This window comes from Chelonoidis abingdonii, chromosome 9 (genome assembly GCF_003597395.2).
Source record: "Chelonoidis abingdonii isolate Lonesome George chromosome 9, CheloAbing_2.0, whole genome shotgun sequence".
Taxonomy (NCBI): domain Eukaryota; kingdom Metazoa; phylum Chordata; order Testudines; family Testudinidae; genus Chelonoidis; species Chelonoidis abingdonii.
This window is the reverse complement of record NC_133777.1, coordinates 81902503-81928972: the sequence shown is the minus strand read 5'-3', so window position 1 is coordinate 81928972 and position 26470 is coordinate 81902503. Positions and strand designations below refer to the sequence as shown.

The following is a 26470-nucleotide window of genomic DNA, read 5'->3' as shown; positions in this document are numbered from 1 at the left end:
GCATTTCAATCACTGTCTTTAGAGCTAATACTTTTGAGGACAGTAGAAAAGTCAATTCATTTTCCAAAGCTGCTAATAGCTTATCTTCATTGACTCCAATATTCATTTCATGCATCTGCTGAAACAGGAACAGTTTTTGTAACTGAAAAAAGGAAAATGAATTCTTCTGAGGACATCATCACATTAAAAAGGAACACTTTGAAAACAAAGGTTTGCTTTTAAGTTGTTTATATTTTAAAGCAGCAGAAATGTATAAATACCCACAGCTGTGAAAACCCACCAAATGAGTGCTTGAATGCACAATTTCAGTACATGGCACCTTCATCTTCTTTATTCAGAAAATAAATAGTAACTGGGCCACAACTTGTGTGAACAGTCTCTGTGACACTAACAAGAAACCAGGAGCCAATTCCATATAATAAAGTTGGGATGCCTACAAAAGAGAAATACTTGTTACATACAACCATTACAAACCAAGAGAACTAAAACTAACACAGTAATAGCTAAAAATAATGGGGAAGACAATTATTATTGTTTATTATTTGTATTATAGTAATATGTAAGATACAAAGTAGATAAGTAGTAAGGGGCTAAACTCAGAAGGGCCTTAAACTGTAAGAAGCTTGTATCTGATGCAGTGAAGGAGGAGTCTGCAGATGGACTCAGGCACTTCATTCAATGCCTATGCATGCATGTGCCTAATTTTAAGCATATGAATAGTCCAACTGACTTCAGTGGGATTATTCAATGTTTAAAGTGAGGTATGTGCTTCAATACCTTACTGAACTGAACCCTCAAACAACGCAGGGGATAAGAGTCTGACTGGAGCACCAGAAAGACAGTCTTAAGCAGCAGTGGTTTGAAAGGACATGTGAGGGCTGTCATAGTCAAGACAGGAGATGAGGACCTGGATAAGAGTTTTGACTATGCGGAGAGAGAGCAATCTTAATGCTATTACAGAGAAAGCAGCGGCAAGATTTGGACAGTAGAGCCAAGCATCAAGGCAGAGAGAGGACAGAATCAAAGATAACACCCAGAGAGCATTTCTAATACAAATTATGTAAAATTTGCAGTGATTATTGTAGTGTAAATCAGTTTACTGGTAACAGCCAGAGCCAAAACCAATAAAATTTGTTAATGAGATTACAATCCTCATAACAACCAACATTTAAATATGAAATGTCTATTATCCGCACACTATTTTAAAAAAATTACAATGTAATAGATGAATGTTATGTTCAACAAGTTTGGGGGATAGACTGCTTCTTCATCTAAATCACTGACAAATGTTATACCAAGATTTTCTTATTATTAAACGATTAGGTTGCTGATGTGCTAAGACCATGGCCTATCATGTTGACCAATATTGTCTCATTTTTTTGTACTGTATCCAACCATTGTGTCACCTTATACTTAGACTGGAAGCTCTGTGGGGCAGTGACTTTTTTTTTTAAAATTCAGTTTAGTACAGAGACAAACATAATGAGGCCCTGGTCCATGACTGGGGCTACTAGGCACTACAGTTGTATGGATAATAAATAAAAATGAGTATTGTGGTAGTGTCTGAAGAACACCACCAGGCTGGGTCTCATTGTGCTAGGTACTGTGGAAACAAGTAATAAATGGCAGACCCAGTACTTATTTTCAAGAGCCCAATTTTGCTCTCTTATGTCTATGCAATCATGTTGACATCAGTAAATCCAATGGCAAGAGAAGCAGTTTAACTGAGGGCAGAGTTTAGCCCATGTTCGAAATGATTTGTAATGAGATAGGTACATTTTCTGAGGTTATGCCATTTTACTTCAGTTGATGTCCCATGATTTGTTTTCAGGGATAAATTAGTTTGTTTTTTTACAGTCTCTGAAAGTTCACACACACACCCGCAATCAGGAGATAGAAAAAAAATCGCCCGTTGTACTCTCCTGTACAGCTTATATCCCAGTCACTACATCTCGTTACAAAGAAAAGTTAAAGCTGCTAAAATGTGTCAAATATAGTTTTTAAAATACTTAAAATCAAGCAGGGTGCAAATATTTTTCTTGATAGTCTGATGGTGTCAGTTAGCAGACAGGAAATGCTCCTTAGAAGCAGAATGAATGAGCAACTGGGTATTTTAAACGCTAGCATAAGTAGTATTCAAAACTTGTTAACTAAGCAATAGTTAAAAGGCCGGTTAATATTCCTGTACTAGACAAGTTTATCTTAAAAAAAACAACCACGCCATCAGTTACTGCGATCAACAGTTTACTAGGTAAAGGTGACCTGATGAGGGCCCGGATCTTAGCCAGGAGCCACTGGTGCGCTGGCACAAGACGACTAAGCAATTGCTCAGGGCCCCACAGCTCAAGGGGGGGGCGATTCTGTATTATCCCCTCCCCCAATATCACTAGTTTTATTTCATCTGGGCTTGTTGCCGAGCGCATTGGGCCGCGCTGTGTGGCGCGGTGCGTGGCTGGTGGCAGAAGTGCCGACGGCCATCAGCATTTCCAGGGGCGGGCGCGCCCCATGGGCTAGCCCTGCCTCTGACAAGGGCCACGCGCGGGCTGAGGGAGACTTCCAGCGCCACCCTGAGCCCGCCATTGCCGGCGTGCGCGCGGCGCGGCAGGGCAGGGCAGGGCAGGGCAGGGCGCGGCGGCTCACCCGCGTTGAGGAGCTTGAGGGCGGTGAAGGCGGCGTTCTGCAGCGCCAGGTCGCGGCGCGGGGCCCGCGAGCAGTGGTACTTGATGAAGGGGAAGCAGCCCGTGCGCAGGACGTGGTAGTTGGCGCCGTCCACCTGCCAGTTGAAGTGCGAGAGGCCGAACTGGTCGTTGCGCACGGCGCTGTACTTCACGCAGTACGAGGTCCAGCGGGGCAGGCCCCGCTGCCGCAGGTGGCGGCTCAGCACCTCGGAGGCCTTGGGCTTGGCGGCGGGCCCCCCGGCGGGCGCGAGCAGCCGCCTCAGGGCCGCCTCCTGCAGCTGCCGCAAGAGCAGCATGCTACAGGCGGAGACCCCTCAGCGCCCGGCCCGCGCGCCCCCGACACTCACCCGCCGGACCCCGCCCCCAGCCGTCCCAGCGTGCTCCGCCGTGCGCGCCCCCTGCGCTGTGCGCGCGCGCACACCAGAGGGGTGTTGGCGCGGCTCGCTCCCGCAGCTGGTGGGCGCGCGGGCGGGTCTGCTGAGTGGGGAGAATGGCGTCACGTGGCAGGCTCCCTAGTTATAGGGGTGTGTGAAGGGGTAATGGGGTCACCTGGGATCCCTGAGGGGGATGCTGGAGGCCACCTGGGGTCCCTGATATTAGGGTCCCTGAGGCAGATACTGGGGGTCACCTAGGGTCCCTGATGGGCAGGTTCCTAGTTACAGGGGGTCTCTAAAGGGGATGATAAGGGTCACCCAGAGCTATTGGGGGAGATCGTGGAAGCTTCTGATTATAGGGATCCGGGGCGGGGGGGGCTTGAGGGGGAGAGAGATAATGCTAGGTCACCTGGGAGAGGCCCTGAGTCTGCACAGTCCCTGTCAGGAAAGTGGGGGTCCCTGCTGGAAACTCTGGAAGTGGGAGGGTGGTGAGGGCATGAAAAATCCCGCTCCAGAAAAATCAAGCTGTGCGGCTGCTGATGTGAGCTGTTGTGGGATACTGCTGTAGGAAGCGGCAAAAAAATTGCTTCAGAAACTAAAATTAGACACACTTCCATGCCCTTTGTCACCTCCCTGTTCAAGACAGATAAATCAATAGCCAGTACTGAGAAAATGCTTTAATAATGTTCATTTACCAAAACTATCAGAAAGAACCCTGAATGGGCTGACTGAGCTACTAATCATTACGTTTGATCATGTATACACATTCAAGAGGCCACCCAATGATTTCTTGGCACATGTTGCAACTGGAGTATGAAAGAGATTAACCTGAGTATGAAGGAGAAATTTGATTTAGGCCACATTATATAAATACGTTGATATTATTTAGTGAAGTTTGACAGCAACATCTGAAGTTGAAATTGCGTTGAATATTTTAAAGCTTTTGGAAGCGGAATATTTTAAAATCATAACTAAAAATTTTGTGATATGATTTATCTAAACAAAACCTAAGGTTTTGAACCATTAAACATTCTGTTTGAGAAAAAATGACTGTACAGAAGGGTAAACTGAGAAATGGGAACAGATTTCTTTTCTTTTAATAATTATGAGCAATATCTCAAACTCAGCAATCTTAGACCATTGAGCTGTGTAGTATGAAAGTGCTAATTAATCAATTACTATCCAACAATGTACCATGTTTATTTACTGTAATGCACTACATGACTATGTTGCAGAACCAGTAATTATTAATCATTGTCAGTAACAAATTTGACTCAAGTTCACCTTCCTATAATTAATAGAGCATATAGTTTGCTTTAATATCTTTATTAGCAGCAACAATGACAGGATAAAAAAGAACGTGGAACCTGATGCTGTGGTTCATTGAAATGCAGGATTGGACTAATGCATCATACTCCAACAGCACTATTTGTGTTATTAGAGTTCATGATCAGTCAGTGTTTACATTTTAAATTTATGCTAGACTGAAATCTATTGAATGTATTCAAAAATAATTGTTTATAATTTTTAAACTATATTAGGTTGGAGTTTCAAGATATTTTGCACTCATTAATTTAAATGCTTGCATCTGCTCTTCCTTGTAAAAATGCCTGCAGAGGAACAAAATAATCCTACAGCCTTTTAAGAGTAGCCTCTCATTAAACAAGTGAACATATTGATATCCATATGTGTGTGGTCACATTGTATACTACAAACGGAGGGAGAGAAGCACCTGCATTTTCATAAGACCAGCAAAGCATTTCAGACCATTCACCAATGCAAAGGATCACGGCTTGGTATGTATGTATATATGTATTTAAGATGAGCTTATGATAAAAAGTTGAGTATTTTTGGGCATCCATCTGAACATCATTCATTTAGAAAGAACAAACCACTCTTACAGCAGTGCTGCTGCATAATAAATGTTGGCTGGACAGTTTATGCTTTATATATTGAGGTCTCTATTTTTTGGAGTGCACTGTGCTTTTATATAATTGCTGTTCCAAAACCACCTCTTGAAATGTGACATGCCACTTCTCAGAGTCTTTGGGGTGAAGATGGAAGACACCAGACTATAAACATTCCATAGTTAAAGTGAGTCAATTGGTCCACGAGTTACCAGGCTGTAATTTTGTAGTAATTTGTTTTGGATCTTGCTATAAAATAGCAGATGATTAAAAAAAACACCTATAATTTTGGAAATAGTATATTTATTGCTTTGGTCATTTCATCATGTACACAAAATCCCAGAAACTACCAGTTTAAAACCTGTCTTAAGAGCCAGAGTCCTTCCCTAAATGTAATAGAAGTTCACAACCATGAGTCAGATTATTACAGTGAAAAATAAACTTCTGTATTTCATTATGAAGGCTTTGCTGAAGAAATGTTAGAGCATATCCACAAAACAATAGGATGACATTTGGTAATATTTCCTTGCTCTTTTATACTCTTTTTTATCAAAGCATCAAAACTGTCTTGTAGATATTAATGAAGTCTCACAATCTCAGTATGTGTGTCATATTATCCCCATTTTGTAGTTAAGGAAATGGAAGCCCTGATCTTACATAGACTTACACATATCCTCACTTTACACACCATGAATTGTCACATTAATTGTTATAGTATTACAGCATGTAAAGCTAGGTGTGTGCGTATGTTATTGCAGAATTACAGTCTCAGGGAGAGAGTTTAAATTACCTACTCCAGGTCATACAAGTCTGTAGACAGTATTCAAATATTGAAGTCCTGACTCACAGTCTCCCACCCTAATCAACAGACCACAATTATTCCCCAAAAGAGGCACCAATATTTTATTATAGTTAATAAGAGGATTAGATCTTATCAAATGAAAAGCAAGCTCCCAGTGTTATTCCATTCAGTACCATTATTTCACATTTCATAACAAATTATTTTGCAGGAACCGAAGTAAGAATACGTAAACCATATGCCTAACTGTAAGCACATGAATTGTCCCATTTAGCTGGTGCTTATGGCCAGAGGTCCCATTCACAATAACATTAATACAACTAAAAATATTTAAGTTTTTGAAAAAAAAACATAATTGGCGTAGTTAGAAGGGATCATCTAGTCTAACATACTGAATAGCACAGGCCATAGAATGTTCCCAAAATCATTCCTAAAAAGTAGATCTTTTAGAAAAACATCCAATCTTTTAAAATGGTCAGTGATGGAGAATCCACCATGACTCTTGTTAAATTGTTCCAATGTTTAATTACTCTCACTGTTAAAATTTGATGATTTATTTCCAGTCTGAATTTATCTAGCTTCAACTTGTGGCCATTGAAGCATGTTAGAAAGAAGAGCCCATTATTCAATATTTGTTCCCATGTAGGTACTAATGAACTGTAACCAAGTCATCCCTTAACCTTCTACTTGTTAAGCTAAATAGATTGAGCTCCTTGAGTCTCACTATACAGCATGTTTTCTAGTCTTTTAATCATTCTCATGGTTCTTCTCTGAAACTTCTCAAATTTATCAAAATCCTTCATAGGACACCAGAACTAGACCAGTATTCCAGCTGCTGCTCTCCAGCTGCCCAATTCTGAAGCCAGTGCCACTGCCAGCAGCTGGGCAGAAGTAAGGGTAGCTGTACTGCAACCCACCCCCCCAACTCCTTTTTGGTTCAGGACCCCTTTAATTACAACATTGTGAAATTTCAGATTTAAGTAACTGAAATCATGAAATTTACAACTTTTAAAATCCTAGGACCGTGAAATTGACCAAAATGGACTGTGAATTTGGTGGGGTCTCACTGATAGCTGTCCAGACATGAGCCCCCTAATCTCAGATGACATTTTCCTGCCACCCTAGATCGGGATCATCATGGCCCTACAAATTCAATGTGCAAGGTATCTTTATTCAAGGGGTCATATTTTCCTGTAGCGAGAGGATGATAGAATGTAGCGGCATGAGCATTGGATTAAAAGGACCATGAACACATTATGCTGAAATATATTTGGAATTTATTTTTTTTTAAATTGAAAATTGGCATTTTAGTTTATAACAGTCATATTAGTAGAAAATGACATTTTTTACACCAGCAGCATGAGAATTGAATGTGAGAGATTGTAAAGCAATTTCAATCCTGCCATCAACTCAAGGCTCAGAAGTGCTAATAGTAAGTAATTAAAAACTTTTCCCTCCAAATACATTTCACACTTTGTACATGCTGAGAAATAACTCTCACCATGGAAACTTTCAGATCGCTTGTGCTGAGCAAAAACAGGTACAGTTTTCTTTCGTCAGAACAGAACAAAGACATGAAGAAGAAGAGGGTTTCATTTACTCCTAGAACACTGCAGTCTATACTGAGTGCCAGTGAACTAATGAGCCTCTCAGACTTTATGTTGTTCTGGCATGAATCAAGGCTTGATTCTTCTTAAGCCTTAGGAAACTAGCTAATTTCCAGGTTGATATCATCTGCGAAGTGGCTCCCTCTCCCCTGCCACTGTTTGAAGTGACCAGTGAAGAGGTGGGGTTAGGGTCAGAAATCTAGGAAGAGTCTCTTGTTAAGAGTAGGAAGTACACAGTATGTACCTTGGTTGCAGTGGGGAGGAAGTTAGGAGTTTACTATCTTCAGCATGAGAGAGAGAACAAAAAGTGAATATTTCCATTGTCTTTGTTTTAAGGATTGATAGGCAAATAATGCTGCTTATTAGTTAAGTCTTTTGGACTTGGAAGGAAAAATCACTATTTGCATCTATCAGAGGCAAGGAACCTGCTGATCTCATTTCCAGCTGCAGCAAAACAAAGGCTTCTAGAAAGGATGATTGTTGGCTGAATTCCACAGTAGAAAAGCCTGCTTGTGGTACTAGTGTATCCAAAATTGAGGAATTATTGAGACTACCTGACAAAAAGACCCAAACAATTGAAAAATATATAGATTTATATTTTATTTGAAGAATAAATCAACATATATAAAGGTTCTCACTTCTATTTTTATTTCTTCAACCACTGTGGTGAATACAGAGGCTGATCATAAGTTTACGCACTGAGTTCACAGATCGGTGGCTCATGAAAGGCACTTGAGTATTTCAGTTAAACCTTTGAAAAAGAAAGGCACTGTACACTGTCGTTCCATAGTGAATTTCATTACTGACTGGAAAACCCTGGCTTTGGTATTCGCTGGAGATTTTTTAGCCGTAGGATGGTAGAGTCTTGGCATGTTCAGGATATAATACATTCAATCTGCAGGAGGAAATAAATTGTAATTTAAAGCAAGAGCATAATCTGCCAGCAAGATAAATAATACAGCCTTGGTTGAGGAGACAGGTCTTCCCCTTTCCATTGCCCTCCTGCCCTGAAGACAGCAAATGGCAAGTAATCTGATGCTAAGAAACACATAGGAAAGAAAAAGCGATTTTACCATCTATATCTGAATTACTTCCACAAACCATTTCTGAGTGTACAAAACCTTCTTTTCACAATTTACAAATAGAGGCAGCAGAAGAATCCTCAAAAACGAAGACAGGAAAACATATTTTAACAAATCTGGAAAGCTGAGGAATTCTAGAAGACTGAAAAAAAGTGAATGTGATATTTAAAAAGGTTAAATGTGATGACATGAGTTACTATTGGCCAGTTAGCCTGACATGGATCCCAGGCAAACTCACTGAAGGGCTGATATGGGATCCAGTCAATAAAGAATTAAAAGATGGTAGCATATTTAATGCTAATCAACATGGTTTTATGGAAAATAGATATTGTCAAATAAACATGATACCTTTTATTGATGAGATTACAAGTCTGGTTGACAAAGGTAACTGTGCTGATATAATATACGTAGATTGCTATATGGCATTTAACTTAATACCACACAGAATTTTGATTAAAAAGTTAGCACTATTACAAAATCAACATAGAACATATTAAAATGGTTAAAAACTAGCTAACTGATTGATATAAAAATGTAATTGTACATTGGGAATCATCATCCAATGGGGATCTTTTTGTGGGGTCCCACAAGGATCTGTTCTTGGACCAATGCTATTCAGTATAATCAACAATGACCTGGAAGAAAATATAAAATCACTGCTGGTAAAGTTTGCAACTCATACAAAAATTGATGGAGTGTTAAACAACAATATAGGTAGGTCAGTGCTACAGAACAACCTGGATCTCTTGATAAACTGGGCCCACCTGAACAACATGCATTTCAATATAGTCAACTGCAAGATCACATGTCTAGGAACAAAGAACACAGTTCATGCTTCCAGGTTGGGGGACTGTATTTTGGAAAGCAATAACTCTGAAAGGGATTTAGGGTTCATGGTAGATAACCAGCTGAACATAAGCTCCTAGTGTGATGGCTAGAGTGCAAACACGATCCTTGGATGTCTAAGCAATGATACAGGTAAGAAGGTGATATGACCACTGTATACAGCATTAGTGAGACCATTACTACAATACTGTGCCTGGATCTGATATCCACCCTTTAAAAAGGATGTTGATGAATTAGAAAAGGTTCAGAAAAGAGGTACAAAAAAGAGTTGAGGATCAGAGAACCTGCCTTATCGTGGCAGACTGAAAAAGCTCAGTCTATTGAGTTTATGTAAAAAAAAGTTTAAGATGTGACTTGATCACAGTTTATATCTATCTCCATGGAGAGTTTTCTCATAGTAGGGTGCTCTTGAATTTAGCAGGGCTTAACAAGATCCCACTGCTGGAAGCTGAAGCTAGACAGATTTAGATTAGAAATAAGACACAGATTTTTAACAGTGAGGATCATTACCCATTGGAACAATTTATCTAGGGATGTGCTGGATTCTTTTCCATTTGCAGTCTTCAAATCAGGACTGGGTGAATTTCTAAAAGAGATGCTCTAGCTCATGTCAGAAGTTATGGGCTTAATGCAGGAACCATTTGATGAAATTCTGTGGTCTGTGCTATGCAGGTCAGACTAGAAGATCATTATGGTGCCTTCTGACTTTTAAAATTATGAGTCTACAAATAAGGTTTGAAAAATACATGCTGTACTTCAGTATTCATAATATGAAGTTGGCGGACAGGTATAAGAAAATGGACATTTATTTTGCTCCTCTGTTCTTCACCAAGATTTCCCTTTGCACAACCAGGGATATTTTAGTTACTATTTTACTAATAATTTAAGCTCACTCAATAATCATTAAAATTTCCAGTCTAAGCTAATATTCATTCAATTATCAATAGACAAGGACAACAAAATATGTAACTTATTTCTTTCCTGCATTCCTGAGAATGAGAAAGATTTTCCTAAAGGCTTAAAGAAAAAAAGTTTTAAAATTTCAGTCAGCTATTCTTGGGGAACATCTTTGGAGGATTCCTCTTCTTCAAATTTCAATTTGTTTTCTGCTGTTATTCCCAGAATTGCTTCAATATCTTGAACTGCTATCTGTAACAGATTGAAAGAGTGCAAGTTATTTAATGGATATTATACTGGAATAAAGTTCCCCCAAAGTTTTCAGCTGGTTACATTTCCTCCATCCTCACCGCCCCTCAAAGTAACCTGTGTTATTTAACAGAATGCACCAATGGAATCTTCCACTATTACTGTGTGATTGGGGGTGTATTTATTTAAAAATAAACACAAATACATATAAATCCGAGATAAATGAAAATATATAGCTAGACACATTTTGTTATTCTAATTAACTAAGTTGTGTTTTATTATGCATATATAAATCATTGTTAATTCACTATAAATAAAATGAATTAAAATCCCCTTTTACATTTTTCTTCAATACTTGGTTTTGAGTCCCTCCCTCAGATCAGAAAAATAGTTTTTTCTATTTATTGTGTTACAATAAAATGTAATTATATTTTCCCCAAAAAATGCCATTTGACACTACTTGTCACACGAAAATACAGTTAAGATTTTGTCTGTTTTACAATCCCACCATATCAACTACAACACAAATTTGCAATATAGGGTTCTCTTCTTGCCTTTTAAGAAACTGTTTACAGTTCAAGTTTTTAAAATCTGTAAAGCTAGAGGGCCTCTGGGTTAGCAAAAGAGCATTTGCTGAAGTTATGCTATTCTTTAGAATCAAAAGATAGCCTCATTTATAAAAAGCAGTTGTTTCCACTATAAACTAGTCACTTTGTACTTTCTTATGGCCTGATCCAGTATTGGACATAGGGCTGGATTCATTATTGCCTGATGGTTTCTTTTCACTAGCTATGCTGGTGCATAAGGGTTCCCTGTGGAACATTCCCAGAGTAGAAATGCCCAATGCCAGACCCAGAGCTCTGCAGGTGCCCTGAGTCCATGAATAAGGTGAGCTCAGGTGTGGAGTGGGTACCCCCAGAAGAGGCAGTGTGAAACAAACAGAAATGAAACTGTACTAGTCTTTCAATGTTTAAGGTGACATGGAAAAAGTAAACCGATTGAGTGGTGAAAAATGAGTTGGATGTTTTACATGTGATATTAATATTTTAAGTGGTCATTAGTAAAACAGGGAACTCCATTTTTTAATTTAAGATTTTTATCTTGATGGTATTCCTTTAAAAACAAAAGAGCCAATTGTGACAGAATTCTCTAAAGCAGCATGGTGGTCTCCTTTGCATCTTACATTGGAAACTCAGAAGCTTTGGGGATTTGGTTTACAAATGGTTCCAAGTTAAAGCATGTTTGTTTTCAAAGAAAAAGTTTCAAACTATTAAATTTAACTAACAGGTTCATTGGGAGACCTGCTATATTGACCTCCACACTGTGAAATATGTACTGCTAACAATGAAAAAGGAATGGTTTAGCACTTGTTTACAATACAGCATGAGGTATTTTCAGCCCTGGTACAGAAATTAACCAGGATCGTTAGTTAATTAACACCTCACCTTAAAATTGGTCTCGCCTTGCATATTAGGTGCTGATATTTCTTGATGGATGATGAAGAGATTGTGAGCAAAGGTCATGAGGACCCCCTGGAGATCCTCTCCGATTGTTCTGTTAATGATATCCAAACAAATGAGTTTACCAATGATTCCCTTCACATGCTTAAAAACAATCGGCCTCTCATTTGTGCCTGTCTGGTGATGGAATTTAATGAGTATTTTCAATCTCACAAGGTGGCAATCTTCAGGGAGATCGGAAAGATGAGGCTCCATTTTAACTTGTCAACAGAAAGGATTTGTGTAATAAATAATATTTATTAATCAACTTACCAAAGGAGAGCAGTAGGTTCAGCTACTCCAAGCACAAGGCTACCACTGAGTTAGGACAGTGCCCTTAGCATATATTTTAGCATTTAAATTAGTTTAAAAGAGTTGTTGCTACTTCATGCATAGACAAATACAATTCATGCATAACACTCCTTTCTGTGACACACAGACACTCGAACTGCATCAGTGCTACTTAGACTATTGCACTGTAAGTATTAGTCTTTGGGCTTTAATCTCTTGATAGTACATCCAGAGTCTCATGATAGCATATTTCATTGAGGGGGAATATGCCTCATTTAACACGTCAGTTGCAATGCACATTAAGCACAGTGCAGTAAAATGCAGGATGAATTATATGGCTGAGCTATTTAAAAAATGTTACAACCTGAACCAAACGGTTACATTTTTGGAATTTAGTTCCAAATTAAAATGGGTGCCTGACATGTATTTAGCAGTCTTGTTTGAGGGAAAAGAAATATCAAACAGAAACTGTTAGAGATTCCACAGGATGTAAGTAAGGGCAAACTTTGGATGAGAGGCAGCTTCATTTCATAAGACCAGATCTGGAGGCAATGATGCATAAGGTGGAGTGAGTTATACTAAGGAAGTGATTGTGAGTCCAAGATTCTAAGAGGGGTAGAAAAAAGGTGTAAGGTTCACTAGGGTGGAACCAATACTAATTTAGGGGTTAAATTTTCAAAAGGGCCAAAGTCCCACTTAGGAGACTACAGTTGCTAAGTGCCAAGTCACTTTTGATCCTCTACATCTTCCCTTCTGTTGAGTTTCTTGCTAACTCTCCTTCTAGCTCCTTAGTGTGTAATCTACACTATCACCCTTACATCCACTTACCAAACTCTTTCAACAGGCCAGTCTCACTGGAAGTCATCACATCACAACTAAATAGTGGGTGACAATCACTGAATTGCCAGATAGTCTTCCAGTAAATCAACACTTCTATTAAAATCCATGATGGTAATACTTTGTATTTTCATGTTCTTCAGCTCAAATAACTGTCGACTTGCTTACTTAGCTATTTAACTTATACTGTCTACTTACATCATTCCCAATCTGTACCGCTTGCGATCTTCATACAGTATAAAAATTGTTCCTTGTTTTTCCTGTTACATTGAAAAAAAGTTATTTTAACTGTTGCTTAAAACAGTGTCCATACTGATACTTACAATAAGAGATGCTAACACCTATTGTGCAAGGATGGTACGTACAAAATCATGTCATCAAAGAAAGGAGTTTTAAACTATATGTACTGGATTATGACTCTGTGTAACCTAAGTAATTTGTACTGGAGAATGCAATATAATAATTCTATGTAAATCCAAATATACACATTTCAGAATCTGTTCAAAAACAAATATTTTGTGCCTTCTACAATGGTGGATGGTCACGGATATTTTATGTATACACTTTGATAATTCATTAAGATAAAGGCGGCCCATCAGAGCGTTACATTCTGTAACGTTGAGAGAAATTGAAAATGTTTTTAGTCTTCATTATATCTTCTAATTCATTGTGGGCTAGACCTTGTTCCAAGGGAGTCAGTAGCAAAACTCACAGGGTCTGATTTTCAGAGGCCCTAAGCACCCATTATCATATCATTCAGAAACATGAGAAATGTCTCCTGGTATGAAAGGCGAGTAGGGGAGTATGAAGTCTTTACTGAGTGACCACATGGAATACTTCTGTCCCAGGATCCAGATACTCTTTCCTTTTATATTCTTTCTCTATATATCATCTCCTCCCCTCTTTTTCCATGTTCCACTATTACTATCTCATTGCTCTCTTCTCTTGCTCCATTCACAATCCTCTACCTCTTCCTTCTCCAGTGAAGTCTGTTTCTCTTCATCCTCCATCCATCCTTCTGTTCTCTGTTATCACCTGACATCTCTCAATCTCCTTCTTCTCATTCTTCACAGAACCACCCCCACTTTTCAGCCCACTCATACAGATCCTCAGGACAGTCGTCTACTAAGGAGTCAATTAAATATACTTAATCTAAAGGAAAACAGGAAACCTGTTGCAAAACCAGACTAATTTATATGGTGCCTGCTAAAGAACCCTTTGTAATTTGGCTTTCATACAATAGTCTTAGTAAATCTGTTAAAAAAGAGTTGTGTGTTAAAGTACTGCCAGGTCTGTCTTATGGCACAAACAAGATATTAGGACAATTTTATTGTGAATTTTGTCCAATGCAACAGAACTTCTGCACATGATATTGTGCTGTATGATTTCAGAGGGTTATAGTTGCCAGACAGAAGTTAGGCAGAGTGACTATTACACTTTTCTATACATATTTCTCCTTCCATACCTGGACATCAAATCCAATGCCATGAGCCTTACATATTTGGAGGAGAACACTATAGTAAATTACTGAAAGGTTGGAGTGCCTCAGCTGACTGCTCATTACTGCACAGCGGCTGCTTACTGGAGACGGCTGGAAAAAAACCAACAACATATGATTCTTCATTTCATATCATTTTATGTAAAGCACCTACAATTTGCTATTTAAATATAAAGGACTTTTGGTGTAAATGTGGAGTAGCTCCATTTCTATTCGCAGTGGTATTCCCATTCAGATCAGTATCAGTTGAACATATAACTCAGAAGCAATGTAGGTTTCTATGGGGCAGATTCTACTCTCAGCTACATTGATGTAAATCTAGTGTAACTCCCCTGAAATGCTCTTTGTGAATCACCTGAAGATGTTTCAATTACTTCACTGTTGACTGAAGCACTATGGAACCATTCTATCAGATTCTGACTACAGTGGAGCCCCTCCAGATTTGCACTGCCATAGCTGAGAGCAGAATCGTCACACTGTGTGCAAATCTGTATTGTTTTCAAGTTTTATACTCAACTGCTATTGATATGAATGGAAATTCCAGTGTGACCATCAATGGAGTTTCATGAGCTATGAACAGAGGACAGCATATAGATTCCCCAGAGCCAGATTTACAGCTGGCCTCACTCCAGGTCTGCACATCCAGCCACTGTATTTGCATGCAATTTGGCTTTCTCTTTATGTAAATCTCGTAACTTGATGCCTCACCCCCAATCTGCATTTGTTAAGAGTTTGTGTTTGAAAATGCAGAGGCCATTGAGTATTTATACCATAGCACGTAAAATGCAGTATTGTTTGTTGTTGTTACAGAGTATTACAAAACTAAAAAGTTTAAGCCACTGTGACAGAACAAAGCCAGCTAGAGATTCTTCTTCCCTGGCAAGGAGCTGAGGTCTGAAGGACCATTCTGCATTTTCAGGAATCTGGACACCATAAAATACAGCAAAACGAAGAAAACAAATACCAAAATTCAGAGCACCAGATGTGTGAAAGATGCAAACAGTTAAGGGTCTTGCAATCAATATATGTTTACTTTTAGAGTAACAGCATCCCAAAGCAGGATATGACCAATCTCTCTTCAGTTTGATAGCATGGTTCTTCAGTATCTTCAGCAACAATCATCAAAGAAGTAATAAAACGGTCAACATGTTTCAGACAGGACAGCTCAACACCATCCCAGCTGTCAATATCATATCTGCCACATCAAGATTTCTCACATAAAAAAGCAGAAACCAGAACTATTGGTGGGTAGGAGACCATTGTGATTACTGAGCATGTTATTGCATGGTAATTACCATGAAGTCACATCATAATTCCAGTCTTATTTTTGTCTTAAATTGCAACACTAAGAAAATTACAACAGCCAAGGGAGAAATTCTGCCCTGAGATGGGCACATATATCTCCTCATTAAAATAGATATGGATAAGCTTTGGGGGTTCAGTTTGCAGTGGATGGCAATGAATCACTTGTTTGCTTGGAGTTTGAGGTTTTAGAAACTGAATTTCTAGAAATGCTGCAAGTCAAACCTTGTTTACCTACACATGACCAAAAGCTCTTCATGATTTAAACTGCTTTAAAGACTGATACCCATTCACACTAAGGTCATTCTATATTATTATGGCCAGAGCAGCATAGAGGGACTTCAGTGTAACTGAAAATCAGGCCTTCAGGGTACGATCCTACAAGAGGCTCAACTCACTGGGATACATTCTCACCTGGTGCAAATCAACATATCTCTACTAAAGTCAATGGAGCGGAACTGATTTATACCACTGAAGTCAATGGAAGTTGGGGGACTTATTCTGTAAAGTAATTTGAGCTTTTAAGTCACAAGCACTGTGCAAACAACATTACTCAGGCCCACGTAGTAAAACCCCACATTCAACTTGATTGTAGGTGGTTTTGTGACTCTACATGAACCTTTTGCACAGCATTACATTGAAGTGAGTGGCACCCAAGTACAGCACGTCCAAAAAGCAAAATTTGCTCCACTGATATATTGTTCAAGTTGGATGAGAAGTGCTTTCATTCTCCCGTCACTTGTAGGCTGTGCTCACTCAGAAATCCATACACTCTACATGACTGTGCTGGTCAAGCAGCTTTAGAGCAAAAAGAGAGTATTCTGAATTTGGGAAAATATATTAGTCTTGGCCTTCTTCTCTATTATGCCTCAAGGGAGTAGGGTATCATATCTGTTCAGAAATGAAAACAGGAATTGTAGTTAAAAAGGGGAAGTGGGATCAAAGAACAACGTTGCTCTGGGATGCATACGTTTGGGGAAAAAATACACCCATGGCATCGTAACTATAAGCCCTTCAGTATTGGTCAACTGTCAAGGCAGGTAGAGTTTTAGGGTTAACGAATTTGATAGCATCACTTTAAATACATAGAAAATGGAAAATTTTAATGGCAATGAGAACGCAATTGCTGGATAAATCAAATCAGTTAGGGATAACAGAAGTATTGTGACCAACACTAAGATGTGTATTCTTCCACCCTTAATCAAGTAGCACCTTACTCATAAATAATCCCACAGATTTAGTTGACATATTTCATGAGAATGAGGTGATATTCATTGGGTACAAGGTTGGCAGAATCTAAATGATTTAGCAAATATGGAACATAATATTCTAAAATATCCTTTACAGTCCACCCCAGCTCTGTGTTGAAAATGGACCTGAGTTCTGCTTACACATGCTGCCCAATCAATATCATTACACATTTCTCAGACTCAGACCCCATACTGATTTGTTTTTCATTGTAGGTTTCAGCCAGTACAAGGGATCGGACCCAAATCTCTTTGAAGTCATTGACAGTCTTTCTAATGAGTATAATGGGAAATGGACCAGATGATTAATTTACTTTCAAAGGCTACAGTGTCAGAGCCTGGATTACCAATCCTGTGCTCAGATTACATTATCACTACAAAGGGATGGACTATGAGGATTTAAAGGAGTGTGGTTAGAACACATGTTGTAAGTAGCACATTGTACAAGTGTAGATGAGGCAGCATTTACATTAGCACATGCTAGTGGAATCAGCTGAAGCCTGGAGACAGCCCTAACAACACACCTTTAAAACCTAATGAAGACAAACCTGTAGCTCTATAAGGAAGGATGGGGGAGGTCTTTACCATCCCTTCCATGCCCACATGTAAATCTAACGGCCAAGTTTTGTGCCTTACAGAGAGAAGAACCAGTCCCTTGTCCTTTTCAGAGTAGGCCTGATCTAGTAGTCCTTATAAAGCCATAGCTCCTACTTGAAATCAATAGACTTTTCCTGCCAGAGAACAGCAAAACTATGGCCAGTAATTCAAGTGAGTTTTTTAAATCATAGCCACATTGTAGCTTTGTTCTCATTAGAGGCCTGATACTAGAATCATCGTGCCCTCTGCTGTGCAATTCAGTCTTGCAGTTAGGGGGAGCTTTGAATGTGCAGCTATTCCAGGATCAGTCCCTACATGAAAAACAATGTGGAACAAATGTATGGTTAATATTAATTCTAGGTCATCTTTCATTAAAATACCCAAATCATCACAAAAATACTTAATGCTAAATACAGAAAACCTTAAATACTATTTTTCATGAATAATATTTTTCTAGGCACGGTTTAAAGTGACTATGGTCCAGATCCTCAGAGGTATTTAGGTGCCTAACTTCCACTGAAATCAACAGAAGTTAGGTGCCTAAATAGGCCATGTCCTGCCAAGGCTTATTAGAAGGGATAGTGCATATACTCCTATGAGTAGCCCTTAAAATCAACAGAGATAACACTATGTTTGAGATTCAGGAAAGCATTTGAGCACATACTTAAATCCTGTCCTGACTGAAGATACTTTCCTGAACTGGGGGTTGTGTCTGGTGGTGTTTGCAGGACTGGGTTCTTAGTTCTTTGACTGGGGAAAATGCATCTTGAAGCATGTAATTTACAGTATTTTTCCCAAAATGATATTGTTTTGACATTGATGCATTTAAGTTGACATAGTTGAAATCCTTATATAATACATCTCTGCCTGAAAATTAATCATGTTTATAATATTCTGAGAATTAATAACACCCATTGCTCAAGTCATTAACTTAAAAAAGGAGCTTCCAAAATCTGTTCTCTGCAGTAGGGGACCACAAATAAATGAATGCTTGATAAAATAATCCAAGTAGCAGTTTAACAAGCGTAAACTTGAATGTGGCTGCAATAACACAGAACTATTGTTTAAGGGTTGGCATCAGGTTGATGAGGTGCTTATTTCAGCTACAAAGCATGCATACACATGCATAATGAACTGCAGTATGAATTATTAATGTGTTGCTTATTTAGCCTCATCTGTCTAGAAGATAATGTATCCTAACTATAATGAGTGATTGGTTTTCTACATAATTACAGTAGCAGCAGTATCTAGGAAATTTGTTCTTTCAAAGAAGAATTTCTAAAAATACAATCGTCACACAAACTCAGTCACTGCTCCATTTTATCAATATCAGCCCTAGCAGCACTGGGAATATATAATACATAAAGGGGACAGATTCATTATTAACATAATAATTTTACACAAAGTGCTTTACTTAATCATTCATTACAGCTCATGTGCTGTAAAAACATTTGTCTCTCTCCCTTTTTTTTTTTTTTAAGAAAGATCTTCAAAGATAGCACTTTTTTTCTAGTTAACTTTTAAGGAGGTAAGAGCCCAAAGATATAAAGAAGAGGAAAAAAATTAAGGATAGAGTGACAGTTTATGTTAATCCTGACAGAATTTTAATTCAAGAAGATGCTACTTGATTACTTTTCATTTCTAGAACTACTGGGACTAATTCACTCCTCTCCAACTTAAAGTGGTTGCTTGACAAGCACAATAGATCAGGATCTCATTAACCTCTAAATTACAACTCTCTGACACTTTTTGGAATAGCACAACATCTCTCCTTTATAGACAGAAAAAGCGGTTTGTGCGTTTTCTAATAAAACACCTAAACATGCAGTTGTTCTTCTGGCACCTCCTTTTAACTCACCCTGATTTTCCCAGAGGGTTTTACCTTGTCTATCCTTCTGCTGGTAATAGCCACCACCATAAGGACAATCTCAAGGCTGATAAGCCAAACACTTTATTAAATGTAATAAGTTCAATAACCATAGTTTACACTTTAATAGCACTATCCATATGAGGATCTCAAAGCACTTTACTAATTGTGCCTTATTTAGGTTCACTACATCCATATGGGGTAGGGCAGATGTGGAAGTTTAATTTACAGAACTGTTAAGTGTCATCCCAAAGTTTACATAGGAAGTAGAACACAGGGGTTCTGACTTCTAATCTTGGACCTCAGCCACAGGACCATGACTATCCTTCCTCCTTTTAGCTCTTGTGACACCATGGTGCTCTCCCTACAGTGCCCCCTTTACCACCTGTTTGGTTATCTTGTTTCACAAAGTTTAAGAATTAAATGTCACAAGATTCCTTAAAACTTTGAGAACTATTTCAGAGTATTCATCATTTAATTAGTGCTGTAAATAGAACCAATCCTGATGGGTGAAAAATGTGGCTAATCAGAGTGAACATAAATGGCCAATCACTTTCTTTTCATTTCTAATGTGATGTCACATTTTTTTAACCTTCCGAAATGCAAGAGAAGTAGCTGCTCCGTTATTAGCCTTTGGTGCTGGGTGGCTGTAGAGCAGCTGCTGGTTATGCTAACGGAAACCCCAAACCTTGGAATCCACAAATTAACTGGTGTTGCTGAATGTGAAGGTGCTGAACAGCCTTTTATACCCAAAGTAACTTAACAATGTTAGTTGGAAATGAAACACTACTTACAGTTTCTGCCTCCTCACTCTGAACACTGTGACTTTTTGTTTTCTTCCACGTAAGTGGTACTTCAAAGCAGCTAGAGCACCCATCCAGATTGCCATTTGTCACATACAACATGAGCTGAGTGAAGGCCAGCTGGTCACTATAACAAAGGTCAAGGTCTGTTACCCACACCTATCAAAACATAAGATGACCAAAAAAAAAGGTGAAATTCACCAAGTTTATTTAATGAAGCTGGGATTCCACTGGTTTATGAATGCTGGTACATGATTTACTTGACTGAGATTAAGAAACCACTTCCAAACTGGAACAATCAAAACTCTTACATAATTTTAGAAAGCTGCCTACCAGAGAATATTGAAAGGCTGAGTAAAAGACTTATAAGAAAATAGCAAAACTCACTGCAAAGGTTTTAGCAGGAATTAAGGACGTACATGTAGATGAGCTCATGCGGTGGAGCAGCTCATAAATGGAGCTAAAATGTACAACTGGGATTTTCTCCCCTAAAAATTTTGTACAGTTAAAAAACACTCTAGTTACAAAAAAACCCAACAATGTTTTTTTTGAGATGGTAACCACGAGGGCCTTAAGGGCAGAGTGATGTTGTGAGCGAAAGGGACAGCTTCACATAGAAAGCAATGCTATTTGTATATAACATATGCATTAGTCATTGCATGATTTTAGTGATGGTGTTTAGCAATGCATATTCCTACTGAAGTATACAGCATTGTAAACAGCAGTTGCCTTGTCTTGTATGTAAGCAAGTAATGTGACTTGGGGCCTGCTTCTGCTTCTGCCTTACATGGCCTTTTTTGCAGGTTTAACTTCCATGGAGTCACTCTCTAGATTTACATCTGTGTAACTGTGAGCAGAGAGTCAGGGCCTAAAATGTTAGGGCTGAGAGTGACACGTGCATCCATAAAGCCTTGCCTCTGCACAAACTGGCTCACTGCACATTGAACTACCCACTGGCACACAAATGCTAACGTGGGTGTTGTGAGGACACAAGTTGATCTCAATTCTGAAACTTTGGCTCTTTATGTCTAAGCCTATATATTATTAGAGATAAAAGTCCAAGTTACAAGGAATGTTAAATAAGCTGTCTGGTTACTAGCCTCTAGCTACCATAGGAAGTGATATGACCCTAAACAACCCTGTATTCACACACAATTGTAATAATCTTTGTACTAAATATGCCTTGTGAGGTATCATCTGAAAACTATTCACTCTCTGGTCAGTAATATCATGGTGAAATGTGTGTAGCAATATTATATGTAAAGTTATAAATTCCGTCCGCACGATGTTATTACCCATGTTCACAATCAGACAGCCTTGCCTCGGTAAAGGTGTTAAATAGATCTATCCTAAACAAAGGAATGTGGGCTTACACCACCTTAAATATAAGCAGTAAATAGGGCCATCAAGCTAACAAGGGGAAGAGACTGTAGGAAACAGAACAATTTGCATTTTAGCAAACACTAGCGAGGGGAAGAAAGAGCATGGAGCTTCCTTTACCACCAGACTCCATGTCGCCTTCCTCCCCATTTGAATAAACTCTTTACTTTGAGGGATCATTTCAAAGGTTCACTGGACTATAAAAGAAAGGGGCAGAAAACCCCAAGTTCTCTCTTTCACCTAAGACGACAAAGGAAACAGCACTTTGGGCTTCTGGAGGAGATCCTGACCAAAATGGGGGGTTCAGTCATCTTGCAAGAAGACTGGGGGTGAGATAAAGACAACTTGAACAAGGCTATAGCTTGCGAGATTAAGTTTTAGAGTTTTAGATAGGTATTTTCACTTTTATTTGCTTGTAAGCGTTTCTAACGTTCTTATACTTGAATTCACTTAAAATCCTATCTTCTTTTGTTAATAACCTTATTTTACTTTTAATCTAAACCCACAGTGCTGTGTTTGATTAAAGTGAATGTTAACTCCAATTAATGTGGCAAGCTGTTGGGTTTTGTCTCTTTAAAGGAGCAAATGGATCTTATTTCTCTGAATATTGCAGGAGAGGGCTGGACATTGCAGAGCACAGGGGTGTGGGAAAGTATGGGACTAGGGGTACTTTGGGGTCACCTGCTAATATTAACCAAGTCTACAGAGTGTGTCTGTGAGAACTGTTGGCAGGTTGTTGGATTCCAAGTGGTTGAATCAGAGCAGTACAGTTTATAAAACATAGTGTGCATGCTGGCTGTGTGTGTGGCCCAGGCTGGGAGCCACAAGTAGCAGAAGCATTTTGGGGCACTCAGGGTAATGATACAAGCAGTGTCTTCTCGCTGGTCTGAATTGAAACTTGAAGTGTGTCACCGCCATCATCCACATTTTTGGAGCACCCTCATGATCTTTAATGGATTTATCCTCACAGTACCTCTGCAAAGTAGGTCAGTGTTGTTGGCCCCCATTTTACAGATGGGGAACTGAGATACATGCCCATGGTCGTAGAGGAATTCTGTGGCACAGTGGAGACTTGAACCAAGGTCTCCCAAGTCCTAGGTCTGAGCCCTAAGCATTCGTCCTCCCTGCACACCATTAACTGTATGAACAAGTATCTTGTGGAGCATCTATGAAGTCCTGTAGAGCTGATAATAGCAATACACTTGCACTGAAGGAAACTGAAATGTAACCGTATTTTCAGGAAGACTTGGGGCTCTTGTGCCTTTAAGAGCCGCCACGCACTGGGATGCCACAGAGGTGCACTGTCCTAGCTGTAGCTCTTGGAAGCTTCATGCCTGACACTTGCACTATGCCTCCTGGAGCAAGGGGAGCACACGGGCAGGGAGAGAGGGCACTGCGCCACACCTGAAGGGGGTGTAGCATCTATCCCCTTTGCTCTAGTGGCTAGTACAGAGTGTCGGGAGGGCGGGGGGGAGGAAGGTTCCTCTCACCCACTCTTAGGTGACTTTTGCTAGCAGTGGCATTAGCTTCATCTTACACTAAGGGGAGCACAAAGACCATGCTGTGGCTAGGGAAGCTCCTTGAATCCTCCTCTCCTCCAGCCTGTTGTACTCACAGAAGCCTGTTGTAACGAGGGTTGCCGGGGCTCAACCCTCCCTGTGGAGGAGGGGAGCCACACCGGCCGCGTTCTGTCCTCCACGGGGCTGGACCCTTGGACCTGCGGCCCACTGTCCGGTGGACGTTTGGTCCCTGTGGAGAGGACTGAGCACAGGCAAAGTCAGAGGGGGCCCAGCCCTTGGTTTGGGCGGGGCACCAAACGCAGTACAAGGAGCTCTGGCCCTTTTGGGGCAGGGCAGAGCAATGGCAAAGTCAGAGGGGGCCCAGCCCTTGGTTCGGGTGGGGCACCAGCACAGCGATACAATGGTTCAATCACACTGGCCTCTCTAGGTCGGGGAAAGGGGGATTCTGCCACCCGGTTACGGGTGGTAGGGGGAACGCAGGCCTGCCCACTCCTCTGCGTTCCAGCCCGGGGCCCTAGTAGCGGCTGTCGCCGCTAGTGGCAGTCAGTGGGGGTCCTGACCGAAACACACTGACAGAGTGATCAGTGGGGATCCTGACCGAAACACACTGACATAGGCTCGGGGCCCTCTGCAGCCTGACTGTAGTCAGCTGCCCCCGGGCTACTTCCTATTTCCCCCTCGGCTCCTACCTGGTCCGCCGGGACGTCCAGCACCATGGGTTCCTCCCACTCAGGGCTGGGCGGTAGGTCCGGGAATGCCTCCGGGAGGGTGGCCCAGGTCTGGTCTGACAGCTCCTCGGGGCCGTAGCAAGGACGGGGTAGCTCTGGTAGCCCCTCGTCGCAGCAGCTGTGGGGTAGCTCTGGCAGCCTCTCATCGTAGCGGGCGCGGGGTAGCTCTGGCAGCTCCTCGTCGTAGGGGGCGCGGGGTAGCTCCGGCAGCTCCTGGTACTGGCCTCTGGCCTCAGCAGCCTCCCAGTGATGAGAGCCGCCGGGCACGTCTGCTCCCGGCGGCGGCTGGGGCCTGACTGAAGGCTGAGGCCCGGCTTTTATCCTTCCGGCCTCTGGGGGGGCAGGACTTCCACCCAGCGGTTCCGCCCTGGGGGATGATTGACGGGGCTCAATCCTTCCTGTGGAGGAGGGGAGCCACACCGCCTCACTAACCCCCCCGCCCCCTCAAGTCTGGCTCCCGCCTGTTGGGGCCGGGCTGTTCCATCTCCTTGAGGCGGGAGAAGAAGTCCGCATTGGCATGGTCCTTGCCAGCCCTATGCCAGATGTTGAACGCATAGGGCTGCAAGGCCAGATACCAGCACATAATGCGGGCGTTGTTATCTTTCATCCGCATAAGCCACTGGAGCGGGGCGTGGTCCGTGACCAGAGTGAACGGGCCACCCAGGAGGAAGAACCGAAGAGCCTCGCAGGCCCACTTGATGGCGAGGGCCTCCTTCTCAACCGTGGCATAGTTCTGCTCCCGGGGGAAGAGCTTTCGGCTCAGATACAGGGCCCCAGGAAGCGCCGTACCTGCCGCTTGGTTGTCGGGATGGGGCACTTCGCTAGGGCTTGAACCTTCCCCACGAGGGGCTTTATCTGTCCCCGCCCGACGGTATACCCGAGGTAGTTGGTCTCCTCCCAGGCGATGCGACACTTCTTGGGGTTTGCTGTCAGTCCCGTGTCCCGCAGGGTTCGGAGGACCGCCGCGACCTGGTCCAGATGACCCTCCCAGCAGCAGCTGTAGATCACGACATCATCCAGGTAGGCAGCCGTGTACTCCTGGTGCGGCCGCAAGAGGTGATCCATCAGCCGCTGAAAGGTCGCGGGGGCGCCATGGAGACCGAAGGGCATCCAGGTAAATTGGTATAGCCCGGATGGAGTGGCAAAGGCGGTCTTTTCCTTGGACGCCTCCTCGAGGGGGATCTGCCAATACCCCTTGCTAAGGTCCAGCATCGTGATATAGCAGGCCTCCCCAAGGCGCCCAAATAACTCGTCGATCCAGGGCATTGGGTAGGCGTCAAACCGGGAGATGGCGTTAACCTTCCGGAAGTCGATGCAGAAGCGGCGGGAGCCGTCTGGCTTAGGCACCAGAACCACCGGGCTGCGCCACTCGCTCCGGGACGGTTCAATGACCCCCAAGGCTAACATGGCCCGGACCTCTTCCTCCACCTCCTGGCGCATTCAGTATGGGATGGGCCGGGTAGTTTCCCTGACGACCTTCCCGGGCTCAGTGTGGACCTGATGAAAGGTGGCGGTCATGCAGCCCGGTAGCGCCGTGAAAGTCCGACGGAAGGCCCGCAGGAGACACTGGGCCTGCTCGCATTGCTCCTCCATCAGGGTGCTCCCTAAGGCGGGCTCTAACACCTCCTCTGTCCAGGACACTCCTTGACCTAGCTCTAGCTCTGGTGGGCAAGGGTCAATTAGCAAGCCCTCTTGGTCCCGCCACGGCTTCAGCAGGTTCACGTGATACGGCTGCTTCTCCTTGTGGCGACCCGGCTGGCGAATCTCGTAGTTGACGGGCCCCACCCTCCGGAGCACCTCGTAGGGGCCTTGCCAACGTGCCAACAACTTTGACTCGCTGGAGGGCAGGAGCAGGAGAACCCGGTCTCCGGGGGAGAATTCTCACACCTGCGTATCCTGATTGTAGTTCCGCTCCTGCCTTCCCTGGGCCGCCTTGAGGTTCTCCTTCGCCAGGGTTCCTGCCTGGGTTAGGTGTTCCCGCAACCGGAGGACGTACTGGAGAAGCCCCTGAGTTCGGGAGGCCAATTACTCCCACGTCTCCTTCATTAAGTCCAGGAGGCCCCGTGGCCTCCACCCATATAGGAGTTCGAACGGAGAAAACTTGGTTGAAGCTTGGGGGACCTCCTGGATAGCGAGGAGTAGTGGCGGGAGGAGTTGGTCCCAGTGGCGTAGCTCCTCTGGCGGGAACCGTCTCAGCATGCCCTTGAGGGTGCGATTGAAGTGCTCCACCAGACCGTCCGTCTGGGGGTGGTAGATGGAGGTATGGAGCGGCTTTACCCCCAGGAGTTGGCAGACTTGTTTCAACAACCTGGATGTGAAGTTCGTGCCCTGGTCCGTCAGGATCTCCTTAGGTAGCCCCACGCGGGAAAACACCTTTACTAGTTTGCCCGCGATGGTCTGGGCCGTGATGCTCTGCAGTGGGACGGCCTCCAGAAACTGGGTGGCATAGTTGATCAGGACCA

The 26470-nt window shown here is 42.0% G+C and overlaps 2 protein-coding genes across 6 annotated transcripts in view; both read right to left on the bottom strand.

Annotated features, from left to right (window-relative positions):
- Positions 1-211: 211 nt before the first annotated feature.
- On the bottom strand, positions 212-3034 carry C9H15orf61 (chromosome 9 C15orf61 homolog). The gene is made up of 2 exons (XM_032764324.2): positions 2641-3034; positions 212-433 (listed from the first exon to the last, which is right to left on the bottom strand). The coding sequence occupies exons 1-2, from the start codon at positions 2972-2974 to the stop codon at positions 306-308; spliced, it is 462 nt and encodes a 153-aa protein (XP_032620215.1). The 5' UTR covers positions 2975-3034; the 3' UTR covers positions 212-305.
- A 4906-nt stretch (positions 3035-7940) lies between these two features.
- The window catches only part of IQCH (IQ motif containing H), a 116547-nt gene continuing 98017 nt past the window's right edge, over positions 7941-26470 (bottom strand). For 4 of the 5 annotated variants that reach the window (XM_032764385.2, XM_032764387.2, XM_032764391.2 and 1 more), the window contains 5 exons: positions 20372-20539; positions 14532-14657; positions 13265-13326; positions 11885-11993; positions 7941-10442 (listed from right to left, as the gene is read on the bottom strand). In XM_032764385.2, coding sequence (XP_032620276.1) covers positions 10344-10442; positions 11885-11993; positions 13265-13326; positions 14532-14657; positions 20372-20539 — 564 coding nt within the window. In that variant the 3' untranslated portion in view covers positions 7941-10343. The remainder of the gene's footprint in view (positions 10443-11884; positions 11994-13264; positions 13327-14531; positions 14658-20371; positions 20540-26470) is intronic. The other variant, XM_032764386.2, reaches the window with a different exon arrangement.

Coding starts and splice junctions, on each gene's coding strand:
- C9H15orf61 (XM_032764324.2), bottom strand. CDS start 2,974: ATGCTGCTCTTGCGGCAGCTGCAGGAGGCGGCCCTGAGGCGGCTGCTC. Junction 434..2,640: donor CCTCAAGCTCCTCAACGCGG/GTGAGCCGCCGC, acceptor TCTCTTTTGTAG/GCATCCCAACTTTATTATAT.